The sequence below is a fragment of the Camelus dromedarius genome, chromosome 26 (genome assembly GCF_036321535.1).
Source record: "Camelus dromedarius isolate mCamDro1 chromosome 26, mCamDro1.pat, whole genome shotgun sequence".
Taxonomy (NCBI): Eukaryota; Metazoa; Chordata; class Mammalia; order Artiodactyla; family Camelidae; genus Camelus; species Camelus dromedarius.
This window is the reverse complement of record NC_087461.1, coordinates 5,613,195-5,632,412: the sequence shown is the minus strand read 5'-3', so window position 1 is coordinate 5,632,412 and position 19,218 is coordinate 5,613,195. Positions and strand designations below refer to the sequence as shown.

Sequence of the window (19,218 nt, the reverse complement as noted above, 5' to 3'; positions counted from 1 at the left end):
GTTTTTTGTCCCTGCACATGAGAATGTGTAGCATTTAAAATAACTCTCTCTGTATATGAAAAGCATTAGAAGTAGAAAAAAAAAAAGTGCCTTAAGAAAAAATAGCTACTTCTTAAAGTGAGTCATTGATGATTTAATAGTCATAGACATGAAAGACTGCTGCATCTCAGCAGGGTTTTCCCGGCACAGTGTATGTTACTGTACTCCGGGGTTGGCTTGAATTCTTTGGTGTTTTCCGGTTGGTGGAGAGAGGGATTACACTTTGAAGAAGTCGGAGGAGGAAGTGCAGACGAACAGGAAAGTACCAAATGGCATCCTGGATCAGTCTTAACTTTTCACAGCTTGGCCTTCTCTACAGTCACATTTAACAGAAACATTAATTAGATTTCAGTGCCCCTCTGAGTTTTAAAATTAAACAGATTTCTGAAACCATCTGTAACATTTTATCACTTAATATAATGAAGAATATGCTTAACCTTTTGAAAAATGAGAATCATGACAGAATATCTTTTGCTCGCAGGTGATCATCTTTGATTAAGAAAAACCCATCAAAGTTTTTAGAAAGAGTTAATAAGTAATTAAGGAGTTTGAAGAAGACGCCAAAATAAAATTCTATGAAAACATTCTTGGTGGGAATCTTTTCCTAAATTCAGGGTTTTCTTTGGGATTTTAGTGTTTCCTTTGAATCTGAAGCTGGTGGTGGCGGTCCGGTGCTGTCTGTCTGTCTGTCTGAGGCTGGGCTGAAGACGGTCAGCGAGGAGCCGCCTTTCACCCGGGAGCTGCGGTCCCCGGACCGAAGCAGGGGCGCGGTGGAAACAGAGTAGGAGCTGGTGCGGGTTCTGGAGTCTAGCTGGCTGGCCTTGAACTTACGAGAAGGGGGACTCGGATAAGTTGATTAACCCCTGTGTGCCTCTGTTTCCTTGTCTGTAGAGTGGGGGAGATTATACCTATCTCATAGGGGTGTAATGAGCATACATTTTTGAGCACAAAATGTATCTTCAGAACGATTTTCTTTGTTGTGTAGTCTTCCATTTCCTTGCTTTTTACATACACTTACTACGCTTACAGAGGCCTTCAGAAAAGGAAATGCTGGGGTCGAGGAGAATTACCAAAATAGCAGAATCTCTGCTCGCTCGTAGGGAGGCGTTCTGTCGGTTTTGTGCCGGGGAACAGGTGGGGGTTAGGTGTGTGCTCCGCCCACACCGTCCCGGGTGGTGGGGGGCAGCGGACATCTCGGCATCGTGGGAGCAGGTGGGCGTGGCAGCGGGGGCGGCCCTGCGGGCCCAGGAGGGGACAGACAGACTCGCCTGGGCCCGGGCAGAGGGATCACCCAGACTTACCGACTGAAGAGGGTGTTTTTTCCTGCCTGAAAGGACGGGGTGCAAATGTGCTTTCAAGGCTAGCTGGGCTCCCAAAGTAAAGGAACAGAGGGCTGTTCTTGGCCAGTTCTTTTCGAAATTTACAAATCAGGTAAGTCACTCTGCTGCCTTAGGAGTGAGTGAGAGGGCCCAAGCGCTTAGGAAAACTAGCCTTTCTCCTGGAAACCAAAGAAGCAAGGAAGACGCATTTTCTCTACCACCTTCCCCGTTCCCCAGCTTTGCCCCAAATCTGAATTTAGTGTGACATCCGGCACCTGCCGGTGTGTTCAGCCTAGGTTCCTCATGCTGTTTCTTTAGCCCCTGCGGTGCTGAGCTGGCTGAGCAGTATGCCTGTCCCTGCTTCTCGGAGTGCTCCTTCCAGGTCAGAGCCCTCATCATCGTCCAGGTCTTCGTTCAGGCCCGTCTGACGGCCCTGAGTGGGATTGACTGCTCCCTCTGCCAGCACTTGGGGTCACCCTCTCCGCCTCTCGGCCGCAGCACCGGCCACAGCACTGTATGCTCCGTCAGGTGCCCTTAGCAGATGGGGAATTTTCTTTAGGGCAGCAACTGTTGCTTATTTTTGTACAACTTTTTACTAGCATAGTGCTACTTATATAATAATCTCTCCAGAAATAAATACCCAGTTCTCCTTTATAAAAACCACCTTTGTCACTGAAAATATTAAGATGCCAGAATTTAGTAAAATGTGAAAGAAGAGAATGGAATTTTGAAGTTGTGTTTTTGTTGCTTCATAAAAATATTTTAAAATATTAAAAAGTTTCCTTTTGGCTTAAATTTGTAGAATACACAGGGTTTTCAGAGATTAATTTTTGAATGTTAGAAAATACAGGATTCCTTTTTCTTTGCCTACCCCAGTGGAACATCTATATGTCATAACTTTAAGGAATACTGTTGATGCAAATGTAATCAGTTATCCAACTTTTTTTAAATGTTAGGGTATTTGCTGTCTAATATAGCATAACTTTTTTAGTAGTCCGTTTTTCAACAGCATTTTGACATTTTTTTTTTTTTGGTAATTCTTAAGAAGCCTCAAACAAACAGTAACAATGAATTTCAATTTTTTTTTAGCAAAAGCACCTGGAAATTGAAAGAACTACTAAATGGTTGAAAATGCTAAAAGGATGGGAAAAATACAAGAACACTGAAAAGGTAATTAAAAATGTTCCTTCCTTATGAAACTATACAAATTTAATGTAGATTTTCCCACTAGAAGCTCCTCTTTAATTATAAGAGTATTACATTCATATCTTTTTTTAAAAAAGTAAGTTTAATTTAATTTAGTCGAATGCCTCAAATATGGAGTCTTTTTGTTGTAACAGAATACCCAGTTCAGATTGGATGTATGGGACAGTCCAGAGGGAGATTGGTTCCAGGAGTGATTGAGTTCGGCGTTGGTTAGGCTGCCTGTGATGTGGTTTCTTCCCATCCGTCTTCTCTGCAGTGCTGTCAGCCTTATGTTGGGGTCGGCTTCCCTTTAGGGTCAGAATTGCTGCATTTATTCCAGGCTTCAAATCCACCTGTCACATCACCCAGGAGGAGCGAGGGGCTGGCCTCGGAAAGCTTTCTCTGGAGCAGGAGCACTCTCCTTGTCCAGAAGCTTCTGGCTGACCTCCCCTGAAGTCTTTCCTGTGTTGAGTTTGTGCTGTTTTAAACCAGTTTTTAAAAACACACACACTTATTAATATGAATGCCAGTCTTTGTCAGTCTTTAAATATTGTCAAGCTTCTAGTGGTACAGGCTTTCCAAAATTCTAACTTTTGCTTGAAAGGGAAAATGTTAACAGTGGCAACAAATAAGTCAGTTATTCTCCTTAAAGTGACAGGCTTACTTCGTTTATTTTTGAGAAAATGTCTCCTAAATACCAAAGTCTCAGCAACCGTAGTTGGTTGGTCCGTCTTCCTTTCCAGTAACAGCAGTGCGCCGTGGAAAACGCGCTCGGCTCAGATCATGGTACAGACAGCTGCGTAAATGCTCTTTCCTGAGGCCAGCCCTGTCCTTCTGTGTGTGGCACGGTGCCGTGTGTGCGTCCCGTCTCGTCACCCAGACTGTTAGCAAGACGTGTGCAGGATCAAGGGTGAAGACACTTGGGCTTTCTTAAGTGCACCGACTTCTTTTGTAAACTGTGAGCAGAGAGAACTGTGGCTTCGTTCGTGTTCTGGCGCCGGGAGCTTCACCACCATTGCTTTCCTGTTCTTGGTGCGAAAGTCAAGGCGGTGAAAAAGGCAAATGACATTTTAATATCATTATGAAAATAGTTTTTGACCTCATGGCCTGTGCTTTGAGAGCTGCTGACATCTAAGCCTTGGTTTCCTCATCAGTAAAACGGAAAAGATAAAACCCTTTTCCAAGAGATGAAAATTTAATGATTTCATGCAGGTAAGGCACTTGGCACTGCACTTTGCATATAGGAAGCACTGAATAATGTTAACCACCACTGTTAGTTTTTTGAGGGAAGGTTGGACAATAAAAAAAAGTTTAAAGGAAAAAAGAAATCTTCCATAGTCCTATAGCAAAGCACAGTTGAGTGTAACTCTTAGAATTTTTGGTCTGTTTCCGCACACTTGCTTCCTGCGCAATTGTTTTCCTTTTTACATAGATACAAATGGTTATAAATCAGCATTTACCAAGAATTCCAGGCAGCATCAGTTCCTTGGGGTCTAACAGGTGTTACATAGAAGCAGTATTGCCTGATGGTTAAGCAACGGACCATCCTAGCTTTGGACCCCGAGTCTGCCACGTTACAAGCAGTGTGACCTGGGGGAAGGTGTTTAACCTCTTCCTGCCTTAGTTTACTTATCTCTTAATACCTCCCTCAAAGAGTTGTTTTGAGGATTAAATAAGCTAATTCATGTGATGCACAAAGAATAGTGCCTGTACTTAATATGCAGTCAGTAACTTTTATTATTACATGAGAAATAAAGTTGGGAAAAATTAAAGCTAAACAGAGGTCAGCAAGGTTTCTCTACTCCAGGCCTCCGCAGTGTCTTTAATATTACAACGTGGTAGAAATTTTTGAGGGACCTTAAATTGTGTGACACTTGTTCAACCATGAAAATCTGTTTGTCACGGGGAATCTCACAGGACTAATGTCACTTGTCTTTTTGAGCACCCTAAATATCCTTATTTAAAGTCTGTTAGACTCTTGCTGTTTTATTTTCATCAGGAGTGAGCTCCTCTCGGGCTGCTGACTGCATTGAGGTGTTTCAGGAAGCACCTCAGGGTGGGATGTTGGTCACGACACCCGTGTTCTCGCTTAGCTCGTGCTCCTCTTGGCTGCCCTGAGCTGACAGCTGCTCCGCCTGCCGTCTCTGTGGAAAGATCGCTCATGTGCTAATTACAGGATGCATTTCGATGCATTGCATCTGTGCTTTAATCTCAGCTTCAGTCTAAGAAGTGCTTGTAGAATTACATGGCTTTCTGTCCTCTGGTGTACGTGTGTCTGTGAAAGTATGTAAGCCCCTGTGAAAATGAGCAGTTCCCCTTGTTCTCCTGACAGCAACTCTGGCTAATGTACTTCCCGGTAAGAGAGATTTTAATAGAGCTCTTTCTTTGGGGTATAATTTTAAAGCACTTTCCCACAACTATAATGCTAGAATTATTTGATGATATACATATGGTCAAGTCTGGTATGAAACAGAATGCACCTTCTAAAAGGATTACTGCTTTCAGTTCAGACCCAGCTTTAAACTGCATTGAAGTAAAAAATAGTATGTATTTTTCTTCTCTTCCAAGGGGAGATAAAAGTTTTCTCTCAACAGACTCTGTACTTATGTGGTAGGAGTACAAAGAAATATCTTAAAATATCTTGAAATTAAAATATAGCTCTGATAGAGAATATTTGGGTTTTTTGAATACAAACTTCAATGAAAAAAATTGCCATTAAGATTGATTACCTGTGTGTTTTCACAGTGACTGCCCTCTGTACAGCCATACTGTATTTTTAAAATATAATCAGTCTATTAAATGGAGAGATGAAGTTCTGTCTGCTAAGTGGAGGCTGTTCTGATTTAACTAGTCATGATATAATTGTGTCTAAGTTCTGTCACTGCAGAGTTCCTACTACAGATAAACATATTTTTTTCTTGAGGCAAATAACTGAATGGACCTTTGTTGGTCAGATAACTAATAGACTCGTATTAGCCAACATTTGATTTTACTGACGCGAAAATGGAGGCACAACCTTTAAAAATCAGTTTTTCAAGGTGTTTATTAGTGACCATCAAGGGCTCCTATGTCCAGATGTCAGGGCTTGTTTATTGCACCATCTTTTTGCTAGCTGCCCCCTTTGATGTCTGTCAGTAAAAGGTCAGAAGGGAATAGAATGCGGTCCTAAGAGACAGAGGGCCTTGTGGATGGTTTAAGACTTTTTCAGATCCAAACTCAGGAGACTCTTGTCTATTTGGAGGCAGAGACGTAGGGACCAGTGGAGCAGGGGTGATTGAAGGACACAGAGAGGCCAGGAAGAGCACAAGCATCTCAGAGAGGGAGCTTTTGTTTCATGGCGAATGCTTGCTGTTACAGAAAGTCCCACGAAATTGAGCCAAACTTGCCAGGCTGACAGGTATACTCACTGGCACCATGATCATGGGCACTGGTACATTTATTCATGTTTTGAAATCACTGAGGTTGGGAAGATGTGTTGAAAACATTAGGTCAGTTGGTGGATTTTTTTTTTTTTTTTTTTTAGTTGATGAATTTTAAAAATATACCTGTGTGACTGAAATAGACTGGTTTTATTGGCACGTGAAGAGATCCTGGAAACAAAGGAAGATTTCAGGCCACCTTATTTATTTAAAGACTTTATATATCATATCCATAAAACAAAACTGTAGCAGAATTTTAAAGGTAGTACTTTTCAAGTTGGAATATTAAAATGTTGTTAAAATCTATATCATGGTTGTTCAGACTATGATCTATAAAGTCAGATTACCTGTATTTCAATTCTTCTTCCTCAGTTTATCATTTGTGTGACCAGCTAGTTACTTAACCTTTTCTATGTCTTAATTTTCTCATCTGTAAAATGGGCATGATAATCATACTACCTGCCTCTGTAGGAGTGTAAAAATATTAGGAGAAATAAATTGATCTAGAAATTAGTATCTCAGCTCCTAATAAATCATTATTATCCTCACTGTCACCTCCACCCTCACCCCCACCCTCATTTCTTTCTTGCAAATTTTTGCATATCCTTAATATTGAGTTTATTGTCATCTTCTCTAAAGGATATCTTTCCTAACTCTCTCATGCAGAATTCATCCCTCTTTCCTCCAGTATCTCTAACGTAGTCTCAGGATGAGACCCACTGTGCTGGACCAATAACGAAGTGACCACCACAGCAGATTCACTGCCCTTGTCCCCAGCACCTTTACCCTAAATGTCTTCTGGTTTCCCCTTAGAATCTCACATGTCCTCCTCCATCAGGGCCAACTGCCCCCTGAAATCACCCCGCAGACCTAGATAGAGCAGTGCCCGCTGGCCCCCCTTTCCCACCCGGGCTCCCTGCCGGGGTGTGATGCTCAGCTGTGATAGCAGTAGTCTGTGACTGGATTATGAAGGTGGTACGTCCATAATTAGGTGATTATGTGATTCTCTGTCCCACTACACTGTGAACGCCACAGGACTTTTTCAAGTTTGTAGCCATAGTACCTATCAAGTGTTGGCCACAAAGCAGAAAGTCATTACAAAGTTTCTTTTTAGAATGAATGAGTGAATTTTGTTTATTTACTAGTTGGGATGACCAGCTATCACCTTTTACTGATACATTCTACTACTTTAATAAAGTTATAATCTCTAAGAGGCAGTGTGATTTGGCAGAAATACCCTGAAGTAGGACTAGGAAGATGGAATTCTTGGCCTAGACAAGCCATTTCTCTGTTCTTTGAATTCCTTCCAGTTAAAATGGAATTATAATTTAAAATTCTTATTTTAGGATCTCATAATTTCATTCTTTTTCTGCTATGTTACTTTCTGTACATGTTTCATTTCATTACCTCCCATAGCTTGAATTCCAGATACATACCTTTTTATTTGCCTTTTAGGTTTTGAGTACAGTTTTTATTATCATTATTTTAATGCTTTCTGCTCTTTGATATCCTTAATATTTTCCATTTCACATATTTTATTTTACTGAGTCCAAGTGAGCAGAACAGTGGATACTACATACACCATACTGTTAGAAAGATGATCTTTGTTTTTTATAACATATAAAATCAGTATCTTCTACTAACTGATAACTTGTGTGTACTTTTGGGCAAGTTATTTAATCTTTTTGTGATTCACTTTCAACATCTGTAAAATTGGGATAATAATATTTCATGGAATTGTTAACATGATTAGATGAGACAATATATAAAAATAGTTTTAGAATTTCCTGCACATAGTAAAATCTCAGGAAAAGCTGGTTTTAATTGTTACTGTTGATGATAATGACAGTGTATCAATATTTCTTTTTCAACTTTTGCCATGCATGCCTCATTTTTCATTTTAGCCCTGGAATAACACTGGGACCATGACTTTTTTATTTCTACCTGAAATTTCTCCATTGTTTCTTCTTAGTTAAATCATGGCAATCTGACTGATGTTTGTTTTGTTTTTCTAAATCTAGATTTAACTTTAGGATATACAGTAGAGAGTAATTTATGTACAGTTGTTGAATACAGAATTGAACGAAAGCAGTAAGTTATGTGTAAAGTCTTTGTAAGCAATACAGTGAAAGGTGTACACGTGATTCTTAATTTTATTCATTGGAAAACATCCTTCAAGTCTGTCAAAGTTTATCTGTTTATCTGCCATTGTATTTTATGTGACTTCACAGTTTCACTTCTCACACTTGCAGTACTTCCCACGTTCTGATACTCATGTTGATTACACTTTAGCATATTTACTCAAGAAATTCAGGAGATAATTTGAAGTAACTTTTAGTGGATGATATTCCTTTAAAAAGTTATGTTTATTGTGATTTTGAAGTGGATATAGATAAACTGTCTTTAGAAAAAAAAAATCTTAAATTCACTTTTTTAAAAACCACACTGAGTTTGCAGTTAGTGGTGGTAAATGTTCAATGCGTGGGAAAGCTGAAGCAGCGGAGTCTAGTTTACACAGGCTTCCTGTGTGTGCTCCTCCAGTTACATCTGCTGCAGGAGTTAAAACGCCCATGTTTCTAGTCACTGCTGAAATTTCAAATTTGAAACATACTATGTCTATACCAAAGGAACAAAACTGAAATTTATGTATGTAATTATCTAACTGAATCACCTTCATAGCATTCACTGTTTCACAGAAGTTACTCTGCTTTGTCACTCATGTAAAATCACACATAATTAGAGTTTCCTAAAGCTCCATCATGCTTAGTTACTACAGGTTTCAGTTTTAAAAATCTAAGTAGTATAATCGTAGAAGTTGAAGCTCTGCTTATTAGTTCACAGCTCGTCAACATTTCAGTTACTAGAACTTGCATCTTGTTTTCTTAGCCACCCTATTTAAATACATTGCTTTGATCATAAGGGTAACTACATACTTAGTCTTAACTCACTTCTTAAGTTTCCGCCATAATTTGTTTAATCATTTCCCTTTAAGTTTCATCTACTTTTAAGTTTCAAAGTTTCCTTATGCACAACTTTGTAATGAGCATAATGGGTTTATATATTATTTTGAATACGTAATTAGCCTTGAGGAAAAAGATATAATTATAAGAAGATGGAGATGTATGTTGAATCTTAAGATTCCTAGAGCGATAACTGTACTTTCCAGGACCCAAGAGTTAATGATACTGATAATTTATATGTAATTTCATTCAAAAGTGATGATGTCGCTTCTTCATGGAGATTCAGCACTATTTCTGTCTGGTCAGATAAGGTCAGTGTCACTTAAGAAAAGGACGACAGTTTTCCTAAAGAAATTATCAAGAGTTGAGAAGAGGAGAGGGAAGAGTGTGTGTGTGTGTGTGTGTGTGTGTGTGTGTGTGTTGGTTGGAGGGGGTGGGTAGGGGGCTGAAGACTGGGTCACTTTGAATTATGTGATAGAAGGTTCTAGAGAGTCTCTGCCCTCCATGAAGAATCTTTGACACAAGAGAACCCTTTTGCTGTTTGGAGCCTTTTAAATGTATAAGGCAAAAGGAAGAAAAAGTATGACAGCTCAGTTGTATCAGTGGGGGACTGTGTAAATCAGATGTTCAAGACTTAAGAAAGAGCACTGACTATGCTTTCGTGCCACTGCAGGAACACCTTTGCAGTGTGTGAACATACTGACGCTGGGCTTACTCAGCACTTCCTTACTTGTTTACTCTCTCCTCTGTGTGTGTGTGTCTCCCTGTTCAGATCTGAAAAGTAGAGATGAAAGGATGCAAACGTGCCATGTTAAATCATATCAGTTATCGGGAGTAATTGGACAATAAAAAACTAACAAATATTAATTCATTTGATTTGAGGGACTAGTCTAAGCTTTGTCAGTTTGTGACTTTCAATTTATATTTCTTTTAATAAGTTTCATAGGAGAATTTACAAAGGAATCCCACTCCAGCTCAGAGGTGAAGTCTGGGCTCTACTCCTGGAGATCCCTAAAATGAAGGAAGAAACAAGAGACCTTTATAGTGTGAGTATTGAGAACCAGCCTGTTAATTTGAAATTCTAAAGTAAAACCTACTTTTTTTTTTTCCTGTAAATTTTTTAAAATTAAAGTATAGTTGATTTATAATGTTGTGTTAGTTTCTGGTGTACAGCAAAGTGATTCAGAGAGATACCTATTCTTTTTCATATTCTTTTCCATATGGTTCATTACAGGATAGTGAATATTGTTCCCTGTGTTATACAGTAGAATCTTGTTTATCTGTTCTATATGTAGCAGTTTCTATCTGTGATTTGCAAACTCCTAGTTTATCCCTTTACCCCCTTTCCCTTTGGTAAACATTAAGTTTGTTTTCTATGTCTGTGAGTCTGTTTCTATTTTGTAAATAAGTTCATTTGTATCATATTTTACATTCCACATATAAATGAACAGTATTTGTCTTTCTCTGACTTTCTTCACTTAGTATGATAATCTCTAGGTCCATCTATGTTGCTGCAAATGGCAATATTTCATTCTTTTTTATGACTGAGTAGTATTCCATTGTGTATCTATATGTGTGTGTGTGTATACACACATACATACATACCATGTCGTCTTTATTCAGTCATCTGTCAGTGGACATTTAGGTTTACCTGACACAGGTCAGAATGGCCACCAGTAAAAAGTCCACAAATGATAAATACTGGAGAAGGGTGTGAAGAAAAGGGAACCCTCCTACACTGTTGGTGGGAACGTAAATTGGTGCAGCCACTATGGAAGACAGTATGGAAGTTCCTTAAAGAACTGAAGGTCGTTACCATGTAATCCAGCACTCCCACTCCTAGATACTTGCTTTTAATGTCATAACTTTAGAACCAGTGTTGAAAATGCTGTCTGAGAGAACATATATGAAATCTAACCCCAGCACCTAGGACAGTGTACCTGTCATACAGTAGGTGCTCAGGAATTACTTGTTTAATTAATGAAAGAAGAAAATCTTATTTAGCATACTGTGGTAGTTCTCTCAGGCCACCATAACAAAGTACCACGGACCGAGTGGCTTAAAACAACAGAAGTTTGTTCTCTCGCAGTTCTGGGGGAGAGAAGCCTGAACCCAAGGTGTCATCAGGACCGTGCTCTCTCTTGAGGCTCCAGGGAAGACTCCTCCCTTGGCTCTTCCTCCGTCCTGCACTTGCCAGCACCCCTGGCCTTCTTTGGCTTGAGGCTGCATCACTCCAGCCTCTCCCTCCGTCTTCACGTGGCCTTGCCCTGTGTGTCTTTGTGTTCCTGGGTCTCACCTTACAGGGATACTAGTCATTGGATTTGGGGTCCACCCTGATCCAGTATGTCCTCTTAACTTGAGTACACCTGGAAAGACCCCATTTCCAAATCAGGACCCATTCACAGGTTCTGGGCAGACAGAAATTCGGGGTGAGGGGGACATTATTCAACCCAGCGCACATGCTAATGTTAGAACTGTGGTTCTCAGTTACACTTTAGACTTTCTTTACGTAGAATAAAATTATCCAATGACTGGTTAACATGTGAGAACCATTCAGTGAAAACCAATCATACAGTAACAACAACGAAAGAAAGGACTTGCCCACCAGTACTTGCAGGCTTATCATGTTCAATAATAACATAAATGTTATTTTTACTGTTTGAGATTCCTCCAGCATTTCACCAAGTCTTCCCTTCCCAGTCACCATCTTACTCTCTCTTTCCAAATGTGGTATAAATTGCTCTCCTTAAGTTGGAAGTTCAGTGGGCATGGAACGACTGTTTCTTAATCTGCTGAGCTTTTTCTTGCATGATGAGATGTCCTGGCTCCTGAGCTGGTGCTCTTACCCACTCCTTTCTCCTGTTCTTTTCATTGTATCTCACTGTCGCTTGTCTCTACTGGGTCTAATGGTCCGTCTTACAGGTGGGTGAGGTCTGCCTCTAGTTGTGAGCAGCGTACCTGCAGCGTTAGCCTGGCCCAATCATCCGTCTCCAACCAAAATGAAAATCTACTCTATTGACAGGATGGGGTGAGAAGAGGTGGTGGGAGGAGGGAGAGGTTGGAAGTAGGAGAGATGTGGGCACGGACCAGAGAGAGACCTGTAACTGTGTACCTTGTTACATTGTTTGCATTTTTGAACCATGGAAATAGCTTTACTAAATCAAAAAAAGAAAAAGGTTTTTAATGAGAACTGTTTTACTGTTTGTCGTAGGGTTTTCGACAACTGACTTCCATAAAAATGTGCTTTCTTCCCCTCTTTTTCCTTTTCAGAAATTAAAACACAGAGCACGGGGTTGTTCACCTGATATCAGACAAATAGACCTTGATGTCAACCGCACTTTTAGGGACCATATCATGTTCAGGGACAGATACGGCGTTAAGTAAGTGAAGTTTAATATTATAAAATATGAATAGCATTTATAAATCGTCTTTGTCAACTTAAAATGTATTTAGAGTATCTTGTATAGACTATAATTTGAATCCAGGTCTAAAGGTTTTAAGTTTTGGCAGATCATTTTGTCTGTTTTATAAAACTTAGGATCAAATTTAACTTAAATTTTTAACCTTTAACATATAGTAGATGCTATAAAATTGCTACAAAGTCATTATATGATCTGAGAATTCTTAAATATGTGGTAGTTTTATTAAAACTCTTAGAAAAGAAATGAGAGGTTGCATTACTTTTGAGAACAGTGTCAGTAATCAATATATCCCTATAATCTTGACTCCACACACTGATGGAACAAAAGAAAAAAAAAGGAAAATGAGCGATGAAAAGACTGTGGCAGTTTATGAATGAAAGGTACAGTTTTGCTGACCTCCATATCAGGGTTCAACCAAAGAAATGGAAACCAGTAAGGGACGGAAGTGAAGAGGTTTATTGCGAGGAGCTGGCTTACAGAGCTGCAGGGACGGACTGGACAAGTTTGAGACCGTAGGGCGGGCATCGGGAAGGGCCTGCTCTGGGGATGAGCTGAAGCCACTGTCCAGGGGAGGGGTTTCCTCTTCAGGGAAGCCTCAGATCTGCTCTCACCGCCTTTTAACGGGTGGAATCAGGGTTGCCCTGATTATCTAGGCTAATCTTCCCTATTTAAATTCAACTGACTATGTATTTCAGTTACATTTACAAAATTTCTTCACAGCAACACCTAGATTAGGGTTTGGATAACGGGCTGCAGCTTGGCTAGGTGGGCGCGCAGAGCTGACCGTCACAGGGCACCCCTGTCAGCTTAGTTTCCAGATAAGACAACGAAGCCGTACTTCCGCCTGCCAAGGTGCCGCTGTTCTGCTTGCGACTGAGACTGTGTTAAGCCCCTCTGCACAGAAGGATGCAGGGTCTCTAGGCGATGCTCACTCTTCTGCTTTGATAGTCTGTTACCTGAATGCTGTGATATGAAGTCAACTGTTACTAAACATCTTATGTTAGATGATAAACGAGAAGGAAGAAAATACGTTAAAAAAATGCATGCACACAAACATGTCCATGTCAAACTAAGGAAGAAATCCTCGTAACAGTTACAGCCGTCATTTCTGTACTGGGCGTGTGGTCGTTGCTGGTTCATAATTTACCTTCCCACGACCCATCCGTTCTCCCTCTGCCCTCGGCAGGTACCTCAGCTGGTCGTGGCTCTTCACCTGGTGGAGGGACTGCAGCCTTTACTCCTCAGGGGTCTGGACCATTATTAGCGTCCTGCCTGGACTTGACTGTTGTACTTTTCCACTGACTCTCATCACAGGGTTTGATTTTACTAAGAGGCACCTTCCGTGTTCTCTGTGTTCTCGACACACTCTTCCTTCTGTCCACCGTGTCCCGGCAGCTCATTGCCCCTGGTTGCCAGGATCAGTCACTCAGTATCGTCATCTCTTTTGTCTGTTGCCCAAAGTGGCCGGGTGACCATCTCATCTTCCAGTCCCGGGGAATGGTTGTGTCTCCTGGGGGCGACACTCCTCTCTTTGGCACTAGGACCTCTAGACCAGCAGAGCCCGAGGGTGATGGGACAGGGAGCACACACTTTGTCAGGGGACGATGAGCGGTCGTGAGGGTGGAGCCACCCCCACTTCCACCCTTGAGTCTTGGACCCTGGGACCCTGGCTGTGGGAGGGGCAGCCCTGAGTTTGGAGGCTGATTCACAGCCTGTCCCGCCTCTTGGGGGACACGGCCCCAGCCCTGCAGGGTGGAGCCCCCAGCTGTGAATAAGGCTTCAGAATGCTGTTCCCTGCTTCTTCAGGCTAGCCACTGTTGTGGGATGACTTCGTGGAGAGAGTAGTTCAGTGAAAGAGGGCAGCACATTTTAAAAACGGTGAAGCCCTTTGTGCATTGTGGTATAAATTCTTTCCGTCAGAATGAACGTTATCTAGCCTCACATTTAGACTGTACAGGGTATTGTTGCATTCAGCTTGGGACCATTTCTTTATTATAATAGTAGACAGTCCAGATAGATTATCTGTCTATCTTCAGTCAAACCGTTGTTTATTTTTTAAAGTGCATAATTGTAGAAATATGTGAAATAACTCAGTCGTCTTCAACGGAAGTTTTCTTCTTTTCTAGGCAACAATCCCTATTCCACGTTCTCGCTGCTTATTCTATTTACAACACGGTAAGTGGGGCGTGCCTGCCCACAGCGGAGCTGTGCTCTGAGCAGCTGGACCATGTCTTTGGGGACCCCTCCCTGACATGACCCTTTTGGCCAGCGTTTCTTCATCTCGGGGCTGGATGGTCTCCTGGTCTCAGTGGGTCTTCTGGAGGCTCCGTGGCAGCCCTGGGGTCTTGGAGCAGGGCTGGTTTGGAAGTGGGAAAAACCACGGTGTGACAGTGAATCTCACTCTTTCCCTCATTATCTAGATTGTTCTGTTATGTTTTCTGTTGCTGTTTATTTTTTATTTTAAGCAAATAGGACTGGGAATGCGCAGGACTAGAAGGACAGGAAGTGGTGGGCAGATGGATTTGCCTGACTCTCGATCAGTCTTCATTGCCCCAGGAGGTTGTGCTCCATTCACTGGGTGAGGTCCGGAGGGGCTACCCTGTGTACCTACTTGCTGTGTGGTGGAGCAGGCTAAAACTAAACTTTGCCAGCATCTGAGCAAAGAAGAGGAATATTGAGCTGAGACTCACACGTTAAACAGAAAAATAAACAGCAGGTGTAATGACACTGAGCAGAGGCTAGTAAGACGCACGTGGGCTTGGACTTGCCCGTACTTCTGCACTTCCTCTTGGATACAGATGTGTTCTTTGATAGCATGTGGCTCAGCTCTGTTAAGATTGTAGTATTTCTCTGTGAATAATCTGTTTAGGCATTTTCTGATTATTTTATACATCAGTTTTTTTTTTTTAATGTGTGTGTATACACGTGGTTTGATCTTAAAACCCCCGGCTTCCCTGCTGTCATTTACTCTGTAGGAGGTTGGATACTGTCAGGGGATGAGCCAGATCACAGCCTTACTCCTCATGTACATGAATGAAGAGGACGCCTTCTGGGCCCTTGTCAAACTCTTCTCGGGCCCCAAACATGCCATGCATGGTAAGGAAACCCCACGGGTGATCAGAGACAACAAATGAGGGAGAAAAAGGAAAATTCAAACAAAGTCGAACTTTGGAAGATGTTTGGTAGAGTGAAGTACAAAAATTCAATGCCTAGGGGGCTTGTTGAGTTAATTGGTGTTTGTTACTAATTTCTTACTTCATTCTTCTTGAACTTTTCTAAGCTTTTCTGTTCACATTTATATCCCTTATTTGTGTTTACTCCAAAGTATACTGTTGGCATTTAAAAATTCCCTTCTTACTTGCCCCAGCCAGAAGAAACTAATTTACGTTTGGAGGAATTTAGGAAAAGCTGTATTGTTGGAGAAATAGAAGATGCCTTTGGATCAAAACTTTTAGACAGTCATGCCTTGAGTGAAATGCTTACTGTCAGCTGCATATTGGGATGTGTACCTCTTTGTTAACGAATAATTATTGAGAAATGACACTTAGGTGTGTAACGGAAAGATACATAATAATTAGGTAGTTTTGTATATCAAGTATGTATTTTTAGTTCTTTCATCCTTAAAAATTGATTCCATTTTACATAAAAAGGAGGCTGATAACACATTCTGGGCACTGTATTATTTAGTATTTTAAAATCTGCATAGTTTTTTGGTTTTCAAATTAGAAGATTATTTTTAATAACCTTTTCCTCATATTTGCAGTAAGTTTACTGCAAGCATATGCAGTAAACTTTATTTGAGAGAGTTTGGATCACAGCTTCTCTTGGAAGTAAAAGTGGCATTTGTCCATACAATGCAGAATTAATTTTCCCAGTGCCATTGCGTGTGATAGCACCCAGTTAAAAACACGTTTTGGTGCTAATCCCTCTAAGAGCGGACCGTCTAAGTTCTGTCTGTGGACATTGGAGCTTTATGTGGTAGGGAATCCGCCACATGCTAACGTGATATTTTACATTTTCAAAAGTATGATTTTCCATAGTCCATAGTTTATTAAATCTCGCTTTCTTACCCCGTGGTTATTGTGTGTGTGTGTGTGTGTGTGTGTGTGTGTGTGTGTGTGTATTTGCACTTAGCTATCTCCCTCAGTGTTCCTTGTGAATGTTTTTTCAAATAAATACCACCTGCAGGGTAACTGTTTCTGGACACTTTGCATCCCATAAATAGACCCCAGTAGTAAGACACATTGTATTGAGTTGCCATCTGGTAGGCAGTATCATTTAAAAAGGCATCTTGACACTAACGCCTCCTCGTCAGTCTTTATTTTGCTTTACGATGAGAGAGTGTTGCTCATCTGTTGGGACGCGCAGTGCAATGCCACTCTTTCAGTAGGGCGTCGCGGGGAGCACTGCCAATTCCTGTCACCAGTCTTCTCTCTAAGGCAGTATTAATTTTACTATCCCAACGTTTACATTTACAGAACAGTTTGGATCTTCATTATGGGTGAGTTTGTACTTAGAGATACTTGTTTCTCGATCTGCCAATGACATTTTATACCTAAAGGTGACCTCAGCTCTGCATTGAGGGCTAAAGAGAACGAGGTGTAAGATACCAAGTCTGGGGGGCCACTGAAAAGTGAAGCAGCGTTAGGGATCCCAGCATCCTTGAGCTGGTGTTTATTGCTGAAGGGATTGTCTTTTTTCAAAATTAGACTTTTTCTTGAAGTTCTTCCAACTTCCATTCCTATCAAATTGACCATGAAAGCGGCACAGAAAGAGAGAGATGGATTTTTTTTTTTAATGAAATCATTTCACTGGAAAAATCTTAACTAAGAGAGGAATTTCCTATCTTTGGAAATTTTTACACACACCTTAGAAAACTGAGATTTAGTTAAGAAATAGCCCTTCCGTGAAGATTATAAAGCAGTGTTTCCCAGCAGTGTGTTCTTGGAGGGGCATAGTTCCACTTTTTGGAAACAGATGTGCTGTGGGGGAAAAATGGACTCCAAGATCAAATAAAGCTGGGATATGAGTTAAAGAAAGAACTTAAGTAAGTTTCTTTAGTCTGTAAAACAACTTAAGAACATTCAGAAGCTCTTAGGCCTCAGGAGCTTGTATTTACAAGAAGAGTACATTGAACACACAGTGTTTCTCCTGGATTCTCTTAAAGACATAGAACATTTATTAACATCTTTAAAAGTTACATAGACTCTGCCTTGGAAAACAGTAACGTGGAGAAATCATAAATTCATTGTGTAAACATCCTTTTTAAAGAGTTGTATACAATATCTGAGAGGAAACTTGTGACTAAAAATAGATGTTTAGTTCCATGAATTAAATACACAAAATTAATATTAGTTTCCCATTTACAATTAGTTACCTCCTAAAAATCTTACAGATTTTATGTCGTATCATCAGTTGTGATAAAATACATTAGCATCGGTCGTACAGTGCCGGTATGCTTTAGCTGATGTTAGATTACCACTTTCAGAAAGGATTAAAAAGTAGTAATAACTCTGGAAGCACGGCACTGGTGGCGGTGTTAGAGTAAGCCTGAAAAACATAATCAGATGTTTGTTGTGTAATGTACTAATGGTAAGGCAATGATAAGTAATCAATATTAGAATAATTTATAAAAAATGTGTGCACTAATGATACGACTTAGTACTTCAGGAGAGCAGATAATCTTAATAAACGGCTTCCGTTTCCATTTTTTCTTAGCTTCTTAGTTTCCCTTTTAATGCACAAATGTTCTGTCCTCATTTATATTTTTACCAGATTATAAGAGATCCTCAGCAAACACATGCTAGACTGTCTAAGTCTCATTAACCAAAACTTACAAACAATTGTTCCCTCGGTGGGAGGGAAAAATATTTTGGTAACCACTGGATTTGCTGTTGTTGTTGACAGTTAAAAAATGAAGGAAATATGTCGCATTTTAAGATAGGGCTTTTGTGGGTGTTGTTTAATGAAGTATTGTCTTTATGTTTGTATTCCAGGTTTTTTTGTCCATGGTTTTCCCAAACTCTTGAGGTTTCAAGAACATCATGAAAAAATACTGAATAAATTTTTGTCCAAGCTTAAGCAGCACTTGGTAGGTAGATGTGATACTGACTTTCAGCACGAATAAAGCTGGAAGACTTGAGTGCAGCCATTGGTCCCAATTCCCTTACTGATTTACAGTGTCGTCCACTTTATTACTAAGCAGTTATAATTCCCAGGTGTTCGAGGGACATGAGATTTGTGAGATTTAGTACTGATGAACTGTCACAGCACCAACTCATAGAATCACACTTTTTTGAAGCTGCTATATACCAGCAATACAGTTTTTAAGGATATATGCTTTCTCAGTGATTTGGGAGGATTTTTTAAATTGCTCTAAAAGTATTTTAAGGGTCATACAAACTCGTCCTCAGTGAACCACATACATGATCTCCTGTAAAACGCAGTAATTTAGGGAAGCAGAGCTCTTCCCTGTAGAACGAATTAGAACCAAAGTGTTGTGTTCCAATCCTGTCACAAGAAGGGTTTATTCTCAGAGTGATTCTCAAAAGTAAACTCGAGGGAGGGGGAGCCGGGAGTGGGAGTTGGCAGACAAAGTGAAATCCTCCAGCACGAGAAGGATTCTGAGTGAAGGGTCCTTAAGCTTTGACTGGTGCCTCCGCTGCCTGATGTGTGTTATATTGTCCTGTTTTGTTTGCTGCAGTCCAGAAACTGTGAAATCTTTGTGTTTTTCAGGATTCCCAAGAAATCTACACAAGTTTTTACACAATGAAATGGTTTTTTCAGTGTTTCCTTGATCGGGTGAGTATTTACTTAGAAAACTCAATCGTAAAATTCCAAATACCAGACAAGGGCAAACTGTTCATCTTATTTC

General features: G+C 40.5%; 1 protein-coding gene across 3 annotated transcripts in view; it reads left to right on the top strand.

The window, feature by feature from the left end:
- Positions 1–19,218, top strand: part of USP6NL (USP6 N-terminal like) — a 135,692-nt gene that overhangs the window by 94,586 nt on the left and 21,888 nt on the right. For all 3 annotated transcript variants that reach the window (XM_064479330.1, XM_031444753.2, XM_064479331.1), the window contains 7 exons: positions 2,448–2,528; positions 9,861–9,968; positions 12,193–12,302; positions 14,471–14,519; positions 15,320–15,440; positions 18,341–18,435; positions 19,080–19,145. In XM_064479330.1, the coding sequence (XP_064335400.1) occupies positions 2,448–2,528; positions 9,861–9,968; positions 12,193–12,302; positions 14,471–14,519; positions 15,320–15,440; positions 18,341–18,435; positions 19,080–19,145 (630 nt within the window). The remainder of the gene's footprint in view (positions 1–2,447; positions 2,529–9,860; positions 9,969–12,192; positions 12,303–14,470; positions 14,520–15,319; positions 15,441–18,340; positions 18,436–19,079; positions 19,146–19,218) is intronic.